The sequence below is a fragment of the Triturus cristatus genome, chromosome 8 (genome assembly GCF_964204655.1).
Source record: "Triturus cristatus chromosome 8, aTriCri1.1, whole genome shotgun sequence".
NCBI lineage: Eukaryota > Metazoa > Chordata > Amphibia > Caudata > Salamandridae > Triturus > Triturus cristatus.
The window spans coordinates 1,554,226,880-1,554,241,407 of NC_140591.1; the positions used below are offsets into that span (position 1 = coordinate 1,554,226,880).

Genomic DNA, 14,528 nt, shown 5'->3' on the forward strand with positions numbered 1-14,528 from the left:
GCATTGAGCGCTGGTCGTTGTAGAGGTGTGGCTCTGCAGCATTGAGTGTTGGTCATTGTAGAGGTGTGGCTATGCAGTGTTGGGCAGTGTAGAAGAGCAGGTCCCATGGCTTGTGCATGCCTAGTGTGGCTCTGCAGCATTGAGTGTTGGTCGTTGTAGAGGTGTAGCTCTGCAGTATGCAGTGTTGAAGGCCAGGTCCAATGGCTTGCATATGCCTGGTGTGGCTCTGCAGCATTGAGTGTTGGTCGTTGTAGAGGTGTGGCTCTGCAGCATTGAGTGTTGGTCGTTCTAGAGGTGTGGCTCTGCAGCATTGAGTGTTGGTCATTGTAGAGGTGTGGCTCTGCAGCATTGAGCGCTGGTCGTTGTAGAGGTGTGGCTCTGCAGCATTGAGTGTTGGTCATTGTAGAGGTGTGGCTCTGCAGCATTGAGTGTTGGTCATTGTAGAGGTGTGGCTCTGCAGCATTGAGCGCTGGTCGTTGTAGAGGTGTGGCTCTGCAGCATTGAGCGCTGGTCGTTGTAGAGGTGTGGCTCTGCAGTATGCAGTGTTGGGCAGTGTAGAAGGGCAGGTCCCATGGCTTGTACATGCCTAGTGTGGCTCTGCAGCATTGAGTGTTAGTCGTTGTAGAGGTGTAGCTCTGCAGTATTCAGTGTTGAAGGGCAGGTCCCATAGCTTGCATATGCCTGGTGTGGCTCTGCAGCATTGAGCGCTGGTCGTTGTAGAGGTGTGGCTCTGCAGCACTGAGGGTTGGTCATGGTAGAGGTGTGGCTCTGCAGCACTGAGGGTTGGTCATGGTAGAGGTGTGGCTCTGCAGCATTGAGTGCTGGTCGTTATAGAGGTGTGGCTCTGCAGCACTGAGGGTTGGTCATTGTAGAGGTGTGGCTCTGCAGCATTGAGTGTTGGTCGTTGTAGAGGTGTGGCTCTGCAGCACTGAGGGTTGGTCATGGTAGAGGTGTGGCTCTGCAGCATTGAGTGCTGGTCGTTATAGAGGTGTGGCTCTGCAGAATTGAGTGTTGGTCATTGTAGAGGTGTGGCTCTGCAGTATGCAGTGTTGAAGGGCAGGTCCCATGGCTTGCATATGCCTGGTGGGGCTCTGCAGCATTGAGTGCTGGTCCTTGTAGAGGTGTGGTTCTGCAGTGTTGGGCAGTGTTGAAGGGCAGGTCCCATGGCTTGCATATGCCTGGTGTGGCTCTGCAGCATGGAGTATAGGTCATTGTAGAGGTGTGGCTCTGCAACATTGAATGTTGGTCATTGTAGAGGTGTGGCTCTGCAGCATTGAGTGTTGGTCGTTGTAGAGGTGTGGCTCTGCAGCATTGAGTGTTGGTCGTTATAGAGGTGTGGCTCTGCAGCATTGAGTGTTGGTCGTTGTAGAGGTGTGGCTCTGCACCATTGAGTGTTGGTCGTTGTAGAGGTGTGGCTATGCAACATTGAATGTTGGTCATTGTAGAGGTGTGACTCTGCAGCATTGAGTGTTGGTTGTTATAGAAGTGTGGCTCTGCAGCATTGAGTGTTGGTCGTTGTAGAGGTGTGGCTCTGCAGCATTGAGTGTTGGTCATTGTAGAGGTGTGGCTCTGCAGCATTGAGTGTTGGCCATTGTAGAGGTGTGGCTATGCAGTGTTGGGCAGTGTAGAAGAGCAGGTCCCATGGCTTGTGCATGCCTAGTGTGGCTCTGCAGCATTGAGTGTTGGTCGTTGTAGAGGTGTAGCTCTGCAGTATGCAGTGTTGAAGGCCAGGTCCAATGGCTTGCATATGCCTGGTGTGGCTCTGCAGCATTGAGTGTTGGTCGTTGTAGAGGTGTGGCTCTGTAGCATTGAGTGTTGGTCATTGTAGAGGTGTGGCTCTGCAGCATTGAGCGCTGGTCGTTATAGAGGTGTGGCTCTGCAGCATTGAGTGTTGGTCGTTATAGAGGTGTGGCTCTGCAGCATTGAGTGTTGGTCGTTGTAGAGGTGTGGCTCTGCACCATTGAGTGTTGGTCGTTGTAGAGGTGTGGCTATGCAACATTGAATGTTGGTCATTGTAGAGGTGTGACTCTGCAGCATTGAATGTTGGTCGTTGTAGAGGTGTGGCTCTGCAGTATGCAGTGTTGGGCAGGGTTGAAAGGCAGGTCCCATGGCTTGTTGATGCCTAGTGTGGCTCTGCAGCATTGAGTGTTAGTCGTTGTAGAGGTGTAGCTCTGCAGTATGCAGTGTTGAAGGGCAGGTCCCATAGCTTGCATATGCCTGGTGTGGCTCTGCAGCATTGAGCGCTGGTCATTGTAGAGGTGTGGCTCTGCAGCACTGAGGGTTGGTCATGGTAGAGGTGTGGCTCTGCAGCATTGAGCGCTGGTCCTTGTAGAGGTGTGGCTCTGCAGAATTGAGTGTTGGTCATTGTAGAGGTGTGGCTCTGCAGTATGCAATGTTGAAGGGCAGGTCCCATGGCTTGCATATGCCTGGTGGGGCTCTGCAGCATGGAGTGCTGGTCCTTGTAGAGGTGTGGTTCTGCAGTGTTGGGCAGTGTTGAAGGGCAGGTCCCATGGCTTGCATATGCCTGGTGTGGCTCTGCAGCATTGAGTATAGGTCATTGTAGAGGTGCGGCTCTGCAACATTGAATGTTGGTCATTGTAGAGGTGTGGCTCTGCAGCATTCAGTGTTGGTCGTTGTAGAGGTGTGGCTCTGCAGCACTGAGGGTTGGTCATGGTAGAGGTGTGGCTCTGCAGCATTGAGTGCTGGTCGTTATAGAGGTGTGGCTCTGCAGCATTGAGTGCTGGTCCTTGTAGAGGTGTGGTTCTGCAGTGTTGGGCAGTGTTGAAGGGCAGGTCCCATGGCTTGCATATGCCTGGTGTGGCTCTGCAGCATTGAGTATAGGTCATTGTAGAGGTGCGACTCTGCAACATTGAATGTTGGTCATTGTAGAGGTGTGGCTCTGCAGCATTGAGTGTTGGTCGTTGTAGAGGTGTGGCTCTGCAGCATTGAGTGTTGGTCGTTATAGAGGTGTGGCTCTGCAGCATTGAGTGTTGGTCGTTGTAGAGGTGTGGCTCTGCAGCATTGAGTGTTGGTCGTTGTAGAGGTGTGGCTATGCAACATTGAATGTTGGTCATTGTAGAGGTGTGGCTCTGCAGCATTGAGTGTTGGTCGTTATAGAGGTGTGGCTCTGCTGCATTGAGTGTTGGTCATTGTAGAGGTGTGGCTCTGCAGCATTGAGCGCTGGTCGTTGTAGAGGTGTGGCTCTGCAGCATTGAGCGCTGGTCGTTGTAGAGGTGTGGCTCTGCAGTATGCAGTGTTGGGCAGTGTAGAAGGACAGGTCCCATGGCTTGCATATGCCTGGTGTGGCTCTGCAGCATTGAGTATAGGTCATTGTAGAGGTGTGGCTCTGCAGTATGCAGTGTTGGGCAGTGTTGAAGGGCAGGTCCCATGGCTTGCATATGCCTGGTGTGGCTCTGCAGCATGGAGTATAGGTCATTGTAGAGGTGTGGCTCTGCAGCATACTCAGATTATCTGTATATATTTGCTTTGCTCAAAGATTTCCCACTCATGCAACCTTCCGTGGTACCACCTCTCTCATCAGAGTTTCTGGTGGGCTTCCTTTCTAGCCTGCATCTGCTGGTGTAGTTTCTCAGATATCTTCACTGCAGCTCCGATCTCCATGGTGGAAAAAAAATCTGAGAGCTTGCACACACACAAAGGGGGTTGTAGTCTGACCAGGAGGATCGGGTTTCACAACCACCCATCAGGGAAAAGAGAAGGAAAAAATAAAGAAAAGCACTTTGACTCCAACAGCTAGATGGCTGGATATGCAGAGTATGTGACTCTAGAAAGCGTCTATCCTGCAAAAATATTTGTTTCATCTCTCCAGCATCAAGTGTTGCCCATCGAAGTCACTTGTGTATACAGCTGGTGCAGCTATGAAGCACTCCATGCCAGTCGGTGTTCAAATATACCTCCATTGCCTGAGTATGCCTGGTGTTCCTCTGCAGGGCTGGTTGACTGTCAGCCTAGAGGTGTAGCATTGTAGCAGAACACTGCTGGTGTGTAGATCGGTGTGCACCTCTACGGCATGGACTATTGACCTGTAAACAGTGTGAATGTCTATGCAGCATCAAGTGTTGCCCATCAAAGTCACTTTTGTATAGGGCTGGTGCGGCTATGAAGCACTGCAGGACAGTCTGTATTCAAACATACCTCTGTTGCCCGAATATCTCTGGTGTACCTCTACCAGGCTGGTTGACGGTCAGCCTAGAGTTGTAGCATTGTATCAGAACACTACTAGTGTGTAGATCAATGTGTACCTCTACAGCATGGACTAGTGACCTGTATATAGTGTGTGTGTCTGTGTAGCTGTGAGTGTTGGCCAGTGTAGAGTGATACTTCTGCCGCATGAACTGCGAGGACCCCCAGCAGCGTGTGGGCTGCTCGTCAGCATGGACTGGTGCCAACTGCATGGCTCACGCAACCTTGATGAATGTGCCATTGGGCCTGAACTGATGGAAGAAACACATCAGCCCCTTAGAGGGGTACTCACCAGCAGCAGGAGAGGTGTGCAGAACACCCAGCAGGCTTTAAAGAAGATGAGGAGCTTTGTGCACCACGGTGGACACTGGCAGATCATATCCACGATGTCTTGGCAGAACTGGTTCACTCCTGAGAAGGTAAATAAAACAATTAAACATAGAGCAGGCAGATATCTCAGAATAGTACAATTTCAGCCATTCACCTTCGTAATAAATGCCTTATTACCAGGCTGTTAAAAGAAAGAAGGAAATATTACTTGTAATGCCAGTTCTCCGTCATTTTTTTGTTACCTAGGTTTATTAACATTTAATATCCCCACTCAGGTGTAGAAAGGTAATGTATAGCCAGACACAGGAGGTTAATGGGGTATGAAAAGGGACAATACACACGCACACACGTTTTCACTTTGAAGCAAGTGCTTTGGTGTTGTAGTGTGCTCCATTTACATTTATAAGAGCTGCTATAACCTGGGAACTACCCGGCATTCCCTTATACCTTTTGTGCATAATATATGCGGCACTCTAAGCCCGAAAGAGTATTGCTTTGACTTGTACTGGATGCTCCCTTGTGTCTGTACAAAGCTTTGACTCTCTGATGAACTCTAATGATAGTGAACCACGTGTCAGGGGTTGCTTTTACTCATTTCAGGTTGGCTTGCTTGGTATTTTACCAATACAAAGCGAAACTGGAGTGGTAAAAGGCCTTTGTCCTTTTTTTTTTTTTTTTAAGATTGACGTGGATAGTTCTAGCTAATCTAACGCTTAAAGATTATGCTAGAAAACCAGACACTTGAGCTGAGCAGGTTTGGAGTGTCAGTGGTTTTGTAGGGTGCACCATATAAAGGAGCTGCTCTCCACCCAAAACTTGGGAACTACTCTGGTTTCACTTCTTTCTTTAAAAATAATTATATATATATATATATATATATATATATATATATATATATATATATATATATATATATATATATATATATATATATATATATATATATATTAGATCCAATCCTGGTTTCCTGTGATCTGAAACAGGCGCTGACACCGTGGGTTTTCAAGGAAAAAGATTTATTTCACAACAATGTAGCCCAGACGCGTTTCGGCGGAGCGAGTCCGCCTTGCTCACTGTGTCCGACCCAGTTTTCGTAAGTCATTTATACAGTCTCTACACATGACATTAATTAAGTGGTTGCTTAGAAACGGTGTAAACAATGATTAACATAGAGAAAATCACGACGGAAGAGAAGTCTTTCTTCCAAATCACAATATATATACAACCTCGCAAAATAAAACGGTATAACTTGTTAACACCTTCATAATTAATAACACAATACTTGTCATTATCAGAATACATCAGAAATAATTTCTCATCATTCATTTTGAGAAAACATGTAATGAATAAAAGAATGAGTGTTTGTGACGAAAATAAAGCCCCAGTGGGCATACTTCTCCTGTATTCTGTTTTTATGACCCGATTTCTGTGCGAATGGTGTTACTAAATCTAAAGAATTTATACTTACTATTGGTACCTATGCTACAACATAAATTTAAGTGATATTCCCCTAAAACAAGTGTTTTGAAACACAAATGAAGAAGAATGACTAACTGGATCAGCACTTAAAGGATTGATCCTGGAATTTTTGAAGAGGCAGTTACTATCTTAAAGATGGACATTTAATGCTTCATCAGCATTAAGGCCATTTGGAATCTTACTGTCCAACAAGATAATATATCGGGACTCAAGTCTCCTAAGTGCCAGTTGTCTGTTCCCACCCCTAATGTTTTTCTTCACACTGTCAACAACAAAGTATGTCAGATCTTCTGCTTTACCACTATGTATGTTGTTGATGTGACGGGCCACAGGGTAAGCTGGATCATTATTACTGACGGCCCTGAGGTGTTGTAGAATTCTAATATGCACGAGGTGAATGGTACTACCCACATACATTTTGTTACAGGTACAACGTAGCACATATACTGCAAATTCTGTTTTGCAAGTATAATGCTCCCTGATCTCCAATGGGGTTTTCCATAAGGGAGTGGAGATTGAACTGGTGTTGACTCCATGCTTACAAGCTTTGCACTTCGTGCATTTGAAAAATCCATTTTGACATTTTAACCAACCAGTGCCTTTGGTTTGTGCAGGAGCATTACAGACTAGTTCATTTTTCATGGATTTAGCCCTCCTAAAAGTCAGTTGGGGGAGCTTGATACATGATGGTCCTATGACGGGGTCACATCTTACTATTGGCCAGTGCCTATACAGGATTTGTCTCAGTTTCTGATGATATATATTATACCCTGTAATAAGCCTTGGTGTTTGTGACATCATTGGCCCAGACATTGATCGTTTTACTTCATTTTTGAATAGCAGCTCTTGTCTAGTAACTTTTGCACATTTACCTCCGCAGCTCGCAGAGTTTTTTCTTTATACCCTCTGTTGCTGAGTCTCTCAAACAAATTATTCGTCGAGACTACTAGACTCTCTGTTGTACTGCAATTTCTTTTCATGCGCAAACTCTCTGCATAAGGGATACTCTCAATCAATTTGACAGGATGAAAACTTTGTGCATGAAGGATGGCATTTCCTGATGTTATTTTTCTATGTGTACATGAATGTACTTTGTTGTTCATGGGGTATAGTTCTAAATCCAGATATACAATAGATTGTTTACTCATCGTGCCTGTAAATTTTAAATTTAACTCGTTGTCATTAATGGCAGCAATAAAATCATTAGCACTTTGTTCACTACCCCTCCACAGGATGAAAATATCATCGATGTAGCGCTGATACAACATGACATTGTTAGACATTTGAACATTATATGTCCTCCTGAGTACCTGCTCCTCCCACCAGCCCATATGCAAATTCGCATAGCTGGGGGCGAAGCAGGTACCCATGGCTGTGCCCTGTGTCTGTCTGTACAACAATTTATCGAACATGAAAATATTGTTCTCTAAACACCATTCCATCATTTGCATTATCATGACAGTATGTTCATGAAACCTTATGTCCCTCGTGCTTAAATAGTGTTTGGCAGCTCTTAGACCATCCGAATGTCTTATGCTCGTGTACAAACTCTGTACATCCAGTGTAACCAATAAGTAGTCTTCATGCCAGTTGCAGTCAAAAATCTTGGTTAAAAAATCTCCGGTGTCTCTGGTGTATGCGGGCAAAGACTGTACGAAAGGCTGAAGAAAAAAAAAAAAAAAAAAAAAAAAAATCGATAAATTTACTAGTGTTTTCAAATAGGCTTCCTATGGCGGATATGATTGGCCGCCCAGGCGGACATTCTGCATTCTTATGAATCTTAGGTAACAAGTAAAGTTGTGGTGTTACAGGGTAATCATTTTTCAGATAATCCAACTCATTCCTTGTTATTAGCCCATTCCTTCTCCAATTGTACAGACTTGCATGGTATTTTTCTTTGATGCTAATGATGTTGGTAGCACTGATCCTTGTGTAGCAATTTTTGTCCGATAATTGGGTTAGCGCTTCTTTGTTGTACATTTCTAAGGGCCAGAGTACAATATTGCCCCCTTTGTCTGACCATCTTACGACAATATCGGAACGTTCCTTTATTTTGCACATTACCCCTGAATATTCTTTCGGTTCTTTGTGCCTCCTTTTGTTGAAGGTATTGCTACTCTCAAGTGCCAGAGATTTGAGGTCCTTGATCATTCTCTCTGCAAATATGTCGATATTATCCCTGGGCATCAACGGATTAAAAATAGATTTAGGTCGGAAGGGTGTATTGACAGACACCCCCGTGTTGAGATCTGATATACCACTTTCTTGCCCAATAGGTTGTTCATTTGCTGAGATATCATTCTCCAGATCTGTCATGTCCTTTAGGAAAGTTAAATCTGCCACAGTTAGGGTTCCAGGCTCGTGAGATGTCATACCCTCCTGGTCCCTACATTCATGTTTTTGTTTGGTGTTGAAGAAATACTTTCTTAGTTTCAATTTGCGTGTGAAGTGATACAAGTCAATTCTCGTTTGAATGTAATCAAAATTGGTTTCCTTGCAATATGAGAGTCCTAAAGCAAGGATTCTTTCCTCATTTGGTGTCAAAGTCATAGTCGTGAGATTGACTACTGTGTTATCGCTCGTGGCTGTCATAATTATTTCCTTTTGTTGCGCCTGTATATTGTTTTTTCTGCTTTTCTTGCCCCATTTGCGGTTTTTCCTCCTTCTGCTCCTTGATTGCGAGCTTTGTTTGATGAGTATTCCTGTCTTTGAGGTCTTGGACGCAGACTCATCAAACGCTCTACACGTAAAAAACCAAGTTCCTGAATCGGTGTTGGTGCCTTCAGTGGTTGCTCCCTGTTACCACTTGTTTCAGGTTCTGATTCGAATTCCGAACTCAATTCCGATTCACTCGGTATTTGTTGTGTTATGGGACCAGTGCTTGTTTTTGATAATTCCTGGTGACAAATGTTTTCAAATCTTCTTGAAAATGTATATATTCTGCCATATAGGTAGTCATTTCTGTCATGCTGAAATTTGCTGTCTTTTCTGTCTTTGATGATTTGCTCATATTTAGAGACCCGTTTTTTTATATCCTCTAGACCCTCCTTCACTTCATCTTGTTCAGTTAATTTCTTCAATTCCAAATATATTTCATTTATTCGTGCCAAAATCTTGTCTCTATCAGTGGTTGCGAATTTGATTAGTATTTGTAGCATGTTACGTGACGATTGGGCACTGTTATCCGCCCATTCCTGGAGCATAGCAGGATCTGGATTCTCATAGGTTGGTGCCACAAGGATCCTCAACCCTCTCGGGATGCGATTCACCTCCAAATATCTCTTAAGAGATGTGCACTCCCACCATTTGGCTACCTCATGTCTTCGCAATTTTTCTAATTCTCCAAGTAACGCTTTAAGATTGTTGCTTGCAATCGGCAATTGTGCATTACTGCTCGTAGATGGCCTTTGATCCTGGTCATCTTTGTCACTGAAAATATCCAGTGCTGCCTCCTCTCGATCCTTGATCCAATCCTCGGCCATTGTTTTTATGAAAAAAGTATATATATATTCACTTAAAAAACCATAGGTTTCACACATGTTATAGTTAGGTGGATATTTCACTCGCAAAAAACCAATGAAATTCCCCCGTTATAGTTAGTTCAGATAACTAACTCGCGCGCCCGCAATCCTCTGCTCATGACGTCACATATTACATCACACATGACATGGTCAGTGGCATCACTCTTGACATCACTGATGACATCATCCTTGTGATAGAGTGGCGGTCGCGCGAGTTATAGTTATCTGAACTAACTATAACGGGGGAATTTCATTGGTTTTTTACGAGTGAAATATCCACCTAACTATAACATTTGTGAAACCTATGGTTTTTTAAGTGAATTTGCAAGGTTTTTTAAATGCTAATTCCTAACTATAACGTGTGTGAAACCTATGGTTTTTTCAGTGAATTTGTATGCTTTTTTAAATGCTAAGTTATGTATGTATTATTTTTTTTATATATTTATTTTTCAATAAACTACGTATTAATATTTTTTTTAAAAATGTTTATGGTTTTTCACCGTGCGCACACGGTGCGCGCACCCCCGCGATTTAATTTTTTTTTTTTTTTTTATGTTTTTTTCTGCCTTCGGGGTCCTTCAGGGACCCCCTGACAAAGGCTAGGGGGTCAGGAACTCTCTACCCTGCCCCCTTTTCACGTTCGCCACCTTCCTTTTCCACTCTCGCACTGAAAACAAACAAAATGGCGGCCGACATTTCCTGATTTCGACCGATTCGAACGTTGACTGACATGTAACAATCAATCAGAATTACGCTCGCGCACGTTATGGTGCGCGCACGGTGCGCGGCTATAGATATGCATGTGCTTTTTACTGCAATTTTCTCTGGAACTACTGAACAGATTGACTCCATATATGCAAAAGGCACATCCCTGACCGGAGGACTACCTCTCTGCCAAATTTCAAGTAATTCTGTTCAGCCGTTCGGGCTGTACCTTCGACTAAAGGTCCTATGGGAAAATGCATGGGGAAAACACGTTTTGGGACCCCCCTTTTTTCTCGGCCCCCGCTTGACGAATCCCCCCGGGACTTTCAGGGTAGGAGCTGAGCGGAGCGCCCCATTAGTTTTGAAAATTTCGCGAAGATTCGTCAACCGGCGCCAAAGTTATTCAAAATAGAATTTTGAGATTTCCTATGGAAACACGGTCCTAACTATAACTATCTACTGGCGACCGCCAGTAGAATATGAATATATATATATATCTCCATACCCCAACTCGTCATCAACTTTCTCCTCCTCAAGAACGAATGTGGACCCAAATATCTTGTGCATTATTTTATTCTGCCAAATCCGCCATTACGCGTTTCGGGCGATCCAGCCCTTGATCACATATATATATATATTTTTCAACTTTGCCTATACTGAAAGGTGAATTTTCACTTTGAAACAAATGTTTAAATTATTATACACACTGGGGATGACATGGGAGATTTTATGAATAGTAATAAAGATCGCTTGACAGGGAACACATCATTTTCCATTAAAACCAGTATTCTTAAATACTGTTAACACTAGTCAGTAACAAACCACTTCCCAAACTAGTCTGTGCCATAGAAAATCACTTAACCGACACAGCACCAATCTAATAAACTTACCACACTGGTCCACACAAGACAATCCACTTCACACACCAAGCACAGCCAGTGAAAACATGAATTATTCACTGTAGCCAGTGTTATGACAGTGTGCCAAGCACCCGTCACAAACATTTCATAACCATCCCCAAACTCTGAGCCTGCTGACAGGTGCAGTGAAATATTTGCAGCAGCAAAAGTAACTTAAACGCACACAGACCTACATATTGGAGGTGCCCAGCATTTGTTTGAAACATTCAAGTGTGAAAAGATACGCGTGTGGGGTGTGTGTAGGAAGCATGGGCACGAGAGCAGTTTTAGATCATAGGATGCATGCATCCGTATCAGAACCTTATTGGTGCATCCATTGCCAAGGCAAATTAAGAGTCTCCAGAGGGCACCGGTGAGAGATGAAATAAGTTTACTAAACCCACATTGTTGGGCAGCCACATGGACCTCTCTTGACACCCTGAAACCCTCTGATAGATGATGTTCTTAGTGCACTTCCTGTTTTTTCCACATTTTGTTCTATGTCTCTTGGAAGAACCTGGCTACATTCTCAAAGCTGTAATGTCTGCATCTCTCTGGTATTCCTTCACATTAGGGTTACCAAGAGACATGTTGTCTAACAGGGTACAATTAAAGATGCCACTAGATAATGAAGAGCTGCCAAACATTATTGTTCTGATCTTTGTGTCAATCATTACTAACACCAATTCTAGCTCTGGATTTCTTATTCTAGGCACGACGACACCGCCAGGTTCTAAGAGATATACCTGTGGGTGCATGTTACCACAGATTAACATCCTAAACAGGACTGGAATAGTCTAGAGCAGGAATATACAAATAATGAAATATCTTCCTTTCCTAAATGTACATTGAATGACGTCACCAACACCTACAAATGCCTCCACAACACCGGACCCCAATACCTCAACGATAGAATCACCTTTCACATACCCAAAAGAGACCTGCAATCCACCAACCTCGTCCTTGCCGAGACCCCACGCATCCGCAGAGCCAAAGTAGGGGGAAAAGCCTTCTCCTACATCGCGGCCAAGACCTGGAACAAGCTCCCCACTGACATCAGACGCGCCCCCTCCCTGAACACCTTCAGGAAGGCGCTCAAGACCTGGCTCTTCGGCTGAATACAACTGTGCCCCTCCCCTCCCCCCAGCGCCTTGAGACCCTCACGGGTGAGTAGCGCGCTTACAATCCTCCTGATTGAACTATGGCAATGGAATTCTTTAAGGTGTCCCAATGTTCATAAAGTTGAGAATCTTCTTCAATAAGGCAGACGAGGCAGCATCTCTAGTGTATCGTAAAGACAACGCACCACTGTTACAGCAGTCACTGGATTGACTGAAAATGGCAGCCTGAGAAAGGGCTCTATGTTTAATGACAAAATGCAATTTCCATCAGGATTCTTGCAAGATGCTGAGATCACATATTCCAGACAGCTGTAGTTGATTTGCTGTCCATGATCTAATCTTCTCCTGGCCTTTCACCATCTCTGGTCCATGGGCCAACCTATCAGATATTGCACACCAAGATTCCTTTAGTAACCCAGATGTTTAACCACAATAATGTGGTTGAAATATTGACCAGAAGATATCTCATGACAATAATATCTACTCCACAGTAGTTGAGTTAATAACTGTAAATATACACTTGTCTTGACAATGTTTTGATAGTAGATATCGAGGTACAGTTTCAGGTCAATATTTCAACTGTGATCTTTTAACACACAACCCTTACCCATTGTAACTATTGCCATGGAGGTTGCCTTGTTTTATACCCACCCTTTACAGGATTACGGTTTGTTGACTACCACCTGTGATCATTTTTGTATTTAGGAACTAAGCAGCTATAGGAGCCACCAGATTAGCAGAGACTGCAGCGATGGTGACCACACAGCATGAGTACCTGAGTGCTGTAAGGTAGCCTCAATGTCCGGTGCTGGAGGAACCCATCCATTTTTGCCTCTTACGCAGGATTATAAACTGGTGGCATTAATGTATAGTAATTATTAATAGTAGTCATTGCTCTCCCACAGTTTTTCCTGCTATTCTGCATGCCGGGAAGGGAAGAGCGCAAGACAAGTGGTGGCATTACATCACTGTTGACATTGTACCATGATTGTCCGGGGTCATCCCTCGAACAAAGTTGATATCAAGCACAACCTGGTTCACCGAACCAAGCATTCAGTATCACACAGATGCATTGCCCCCTCTGCCAACATCCAAAGTGCCCTTCAGGAGCGGCTACACACAGGCACTTTATGCACAATGGATAGTGTTATGCGCTACAGGCAGCCAGGGCATATAAGGGTTAAAGTACATGTCTGAATGAGAGTAAATATTTAATTACACTTGTACAAGTATGGCCCCCACCAGCTAAAGTCACCGTAAGGTGACCTTCCATGATACGTACCATAAAAGCAGGTCATGCCAAGGCACATGAAGAGAGTGATGATAATGAGTCCGAAGCTGGTGCTGTAGGAGTCGATTAGGGTAAACCAGTAGATACCGCCCTAGGAATCAAGAGAAAAAGAGCCAATGAACTGACATCAAGTTGACAATTTAGCAATGGATGGAAACCAAGTGTGATCCTTTGTACACTCCAATTAACCCATCCCCTGATTGCTTCTTGTAAACACCTTTATCGCTTAACATGTTTATCCAAATGTTGAATGACCCGTACATTAATATGTGCCTTGGACATCGTCTGCTCTGCCACCGTGATGGCGCCTGCGTCCATACTGGATTCTGGGGGTAGAAGTATGAAAAGAATGGTTGCAACAAGTTGGTAGAAATTGGGCTCTGACTTTTAGAGACCAGTCTTTAATTTTGAGGCACATTCTATGCACTAATAGGTTGCATTGCAAAATGTCCAGTTCGGGGGTTGGGGTGGGGGGGGGGGTCACAGAATAACCCGCCAAACTAATTAACTAGGCAGGTCGATATTTGATTACCTACATACCCAGGGATGGTGGCTTGAAAAGAACAGCAGATCACCATCCGTGTGTTTGCGTTCCCAAATGGGTGAACTTTTTTGTTTTTAAAGCATTATGTGTTCCTTAAAAGAACTGTTGCCACTTTTTAAAAAAAGTGTTTGGGGAACACATCAGGGAGAACAATAGGTCCCCGGGACACCTGCTTGCTCCTCTGAGGTTACCCGACATGACTGCCAAAGGGGAAGCTATCCAATGGGGACAGCTTTCCTTTTGTGAATCTGATTCTGTCTCTAACCTGTAACTTTCAGTGGTTTGTATTGTGATCACAACCCTTTGATAAATCCCATACTGGCTTGCTAGTAGGATGAGATGGCCATTCCTAAATGCGATTCAGGATGGGCCGGTAAATCCATTGTGTGAGTCAGAAATGCTTTTCCCACACACAAAAGTCATTATGCAGTTGCA

General features: G+C 44.3%; 1 protein-coding gene across 2 annotated transcripts in view; it reads right to left on the minus strand.

Annotated features, from left to right (window-relative positions):
• Positions 1–14,528, minus strand: part of LOC146806134 (sodium-dependent proline transporter-like) — a 309,885-nt gene that overhangs the window by 9,313 nt on the left and 286,044 nt on the right. For both annotated transcript variants that reach the window (XM_085623473.1, XM_085623474.1), the window contains exons 12-13: positions 13,541–13,640; positions 4,496–4,614 (exon numbers count right to left, since the gene is read on the minus strand). In XM_085623473.1, coding sequence (XP_085479599.1) covers positions 4,496–4,614; positions 13,541–13,640 — 219 coding nt within the window. The remainder of the gene's footprint in view (positions 1–4,495; positions 4,615–13,540; positions 13,641–14,528) is intronic.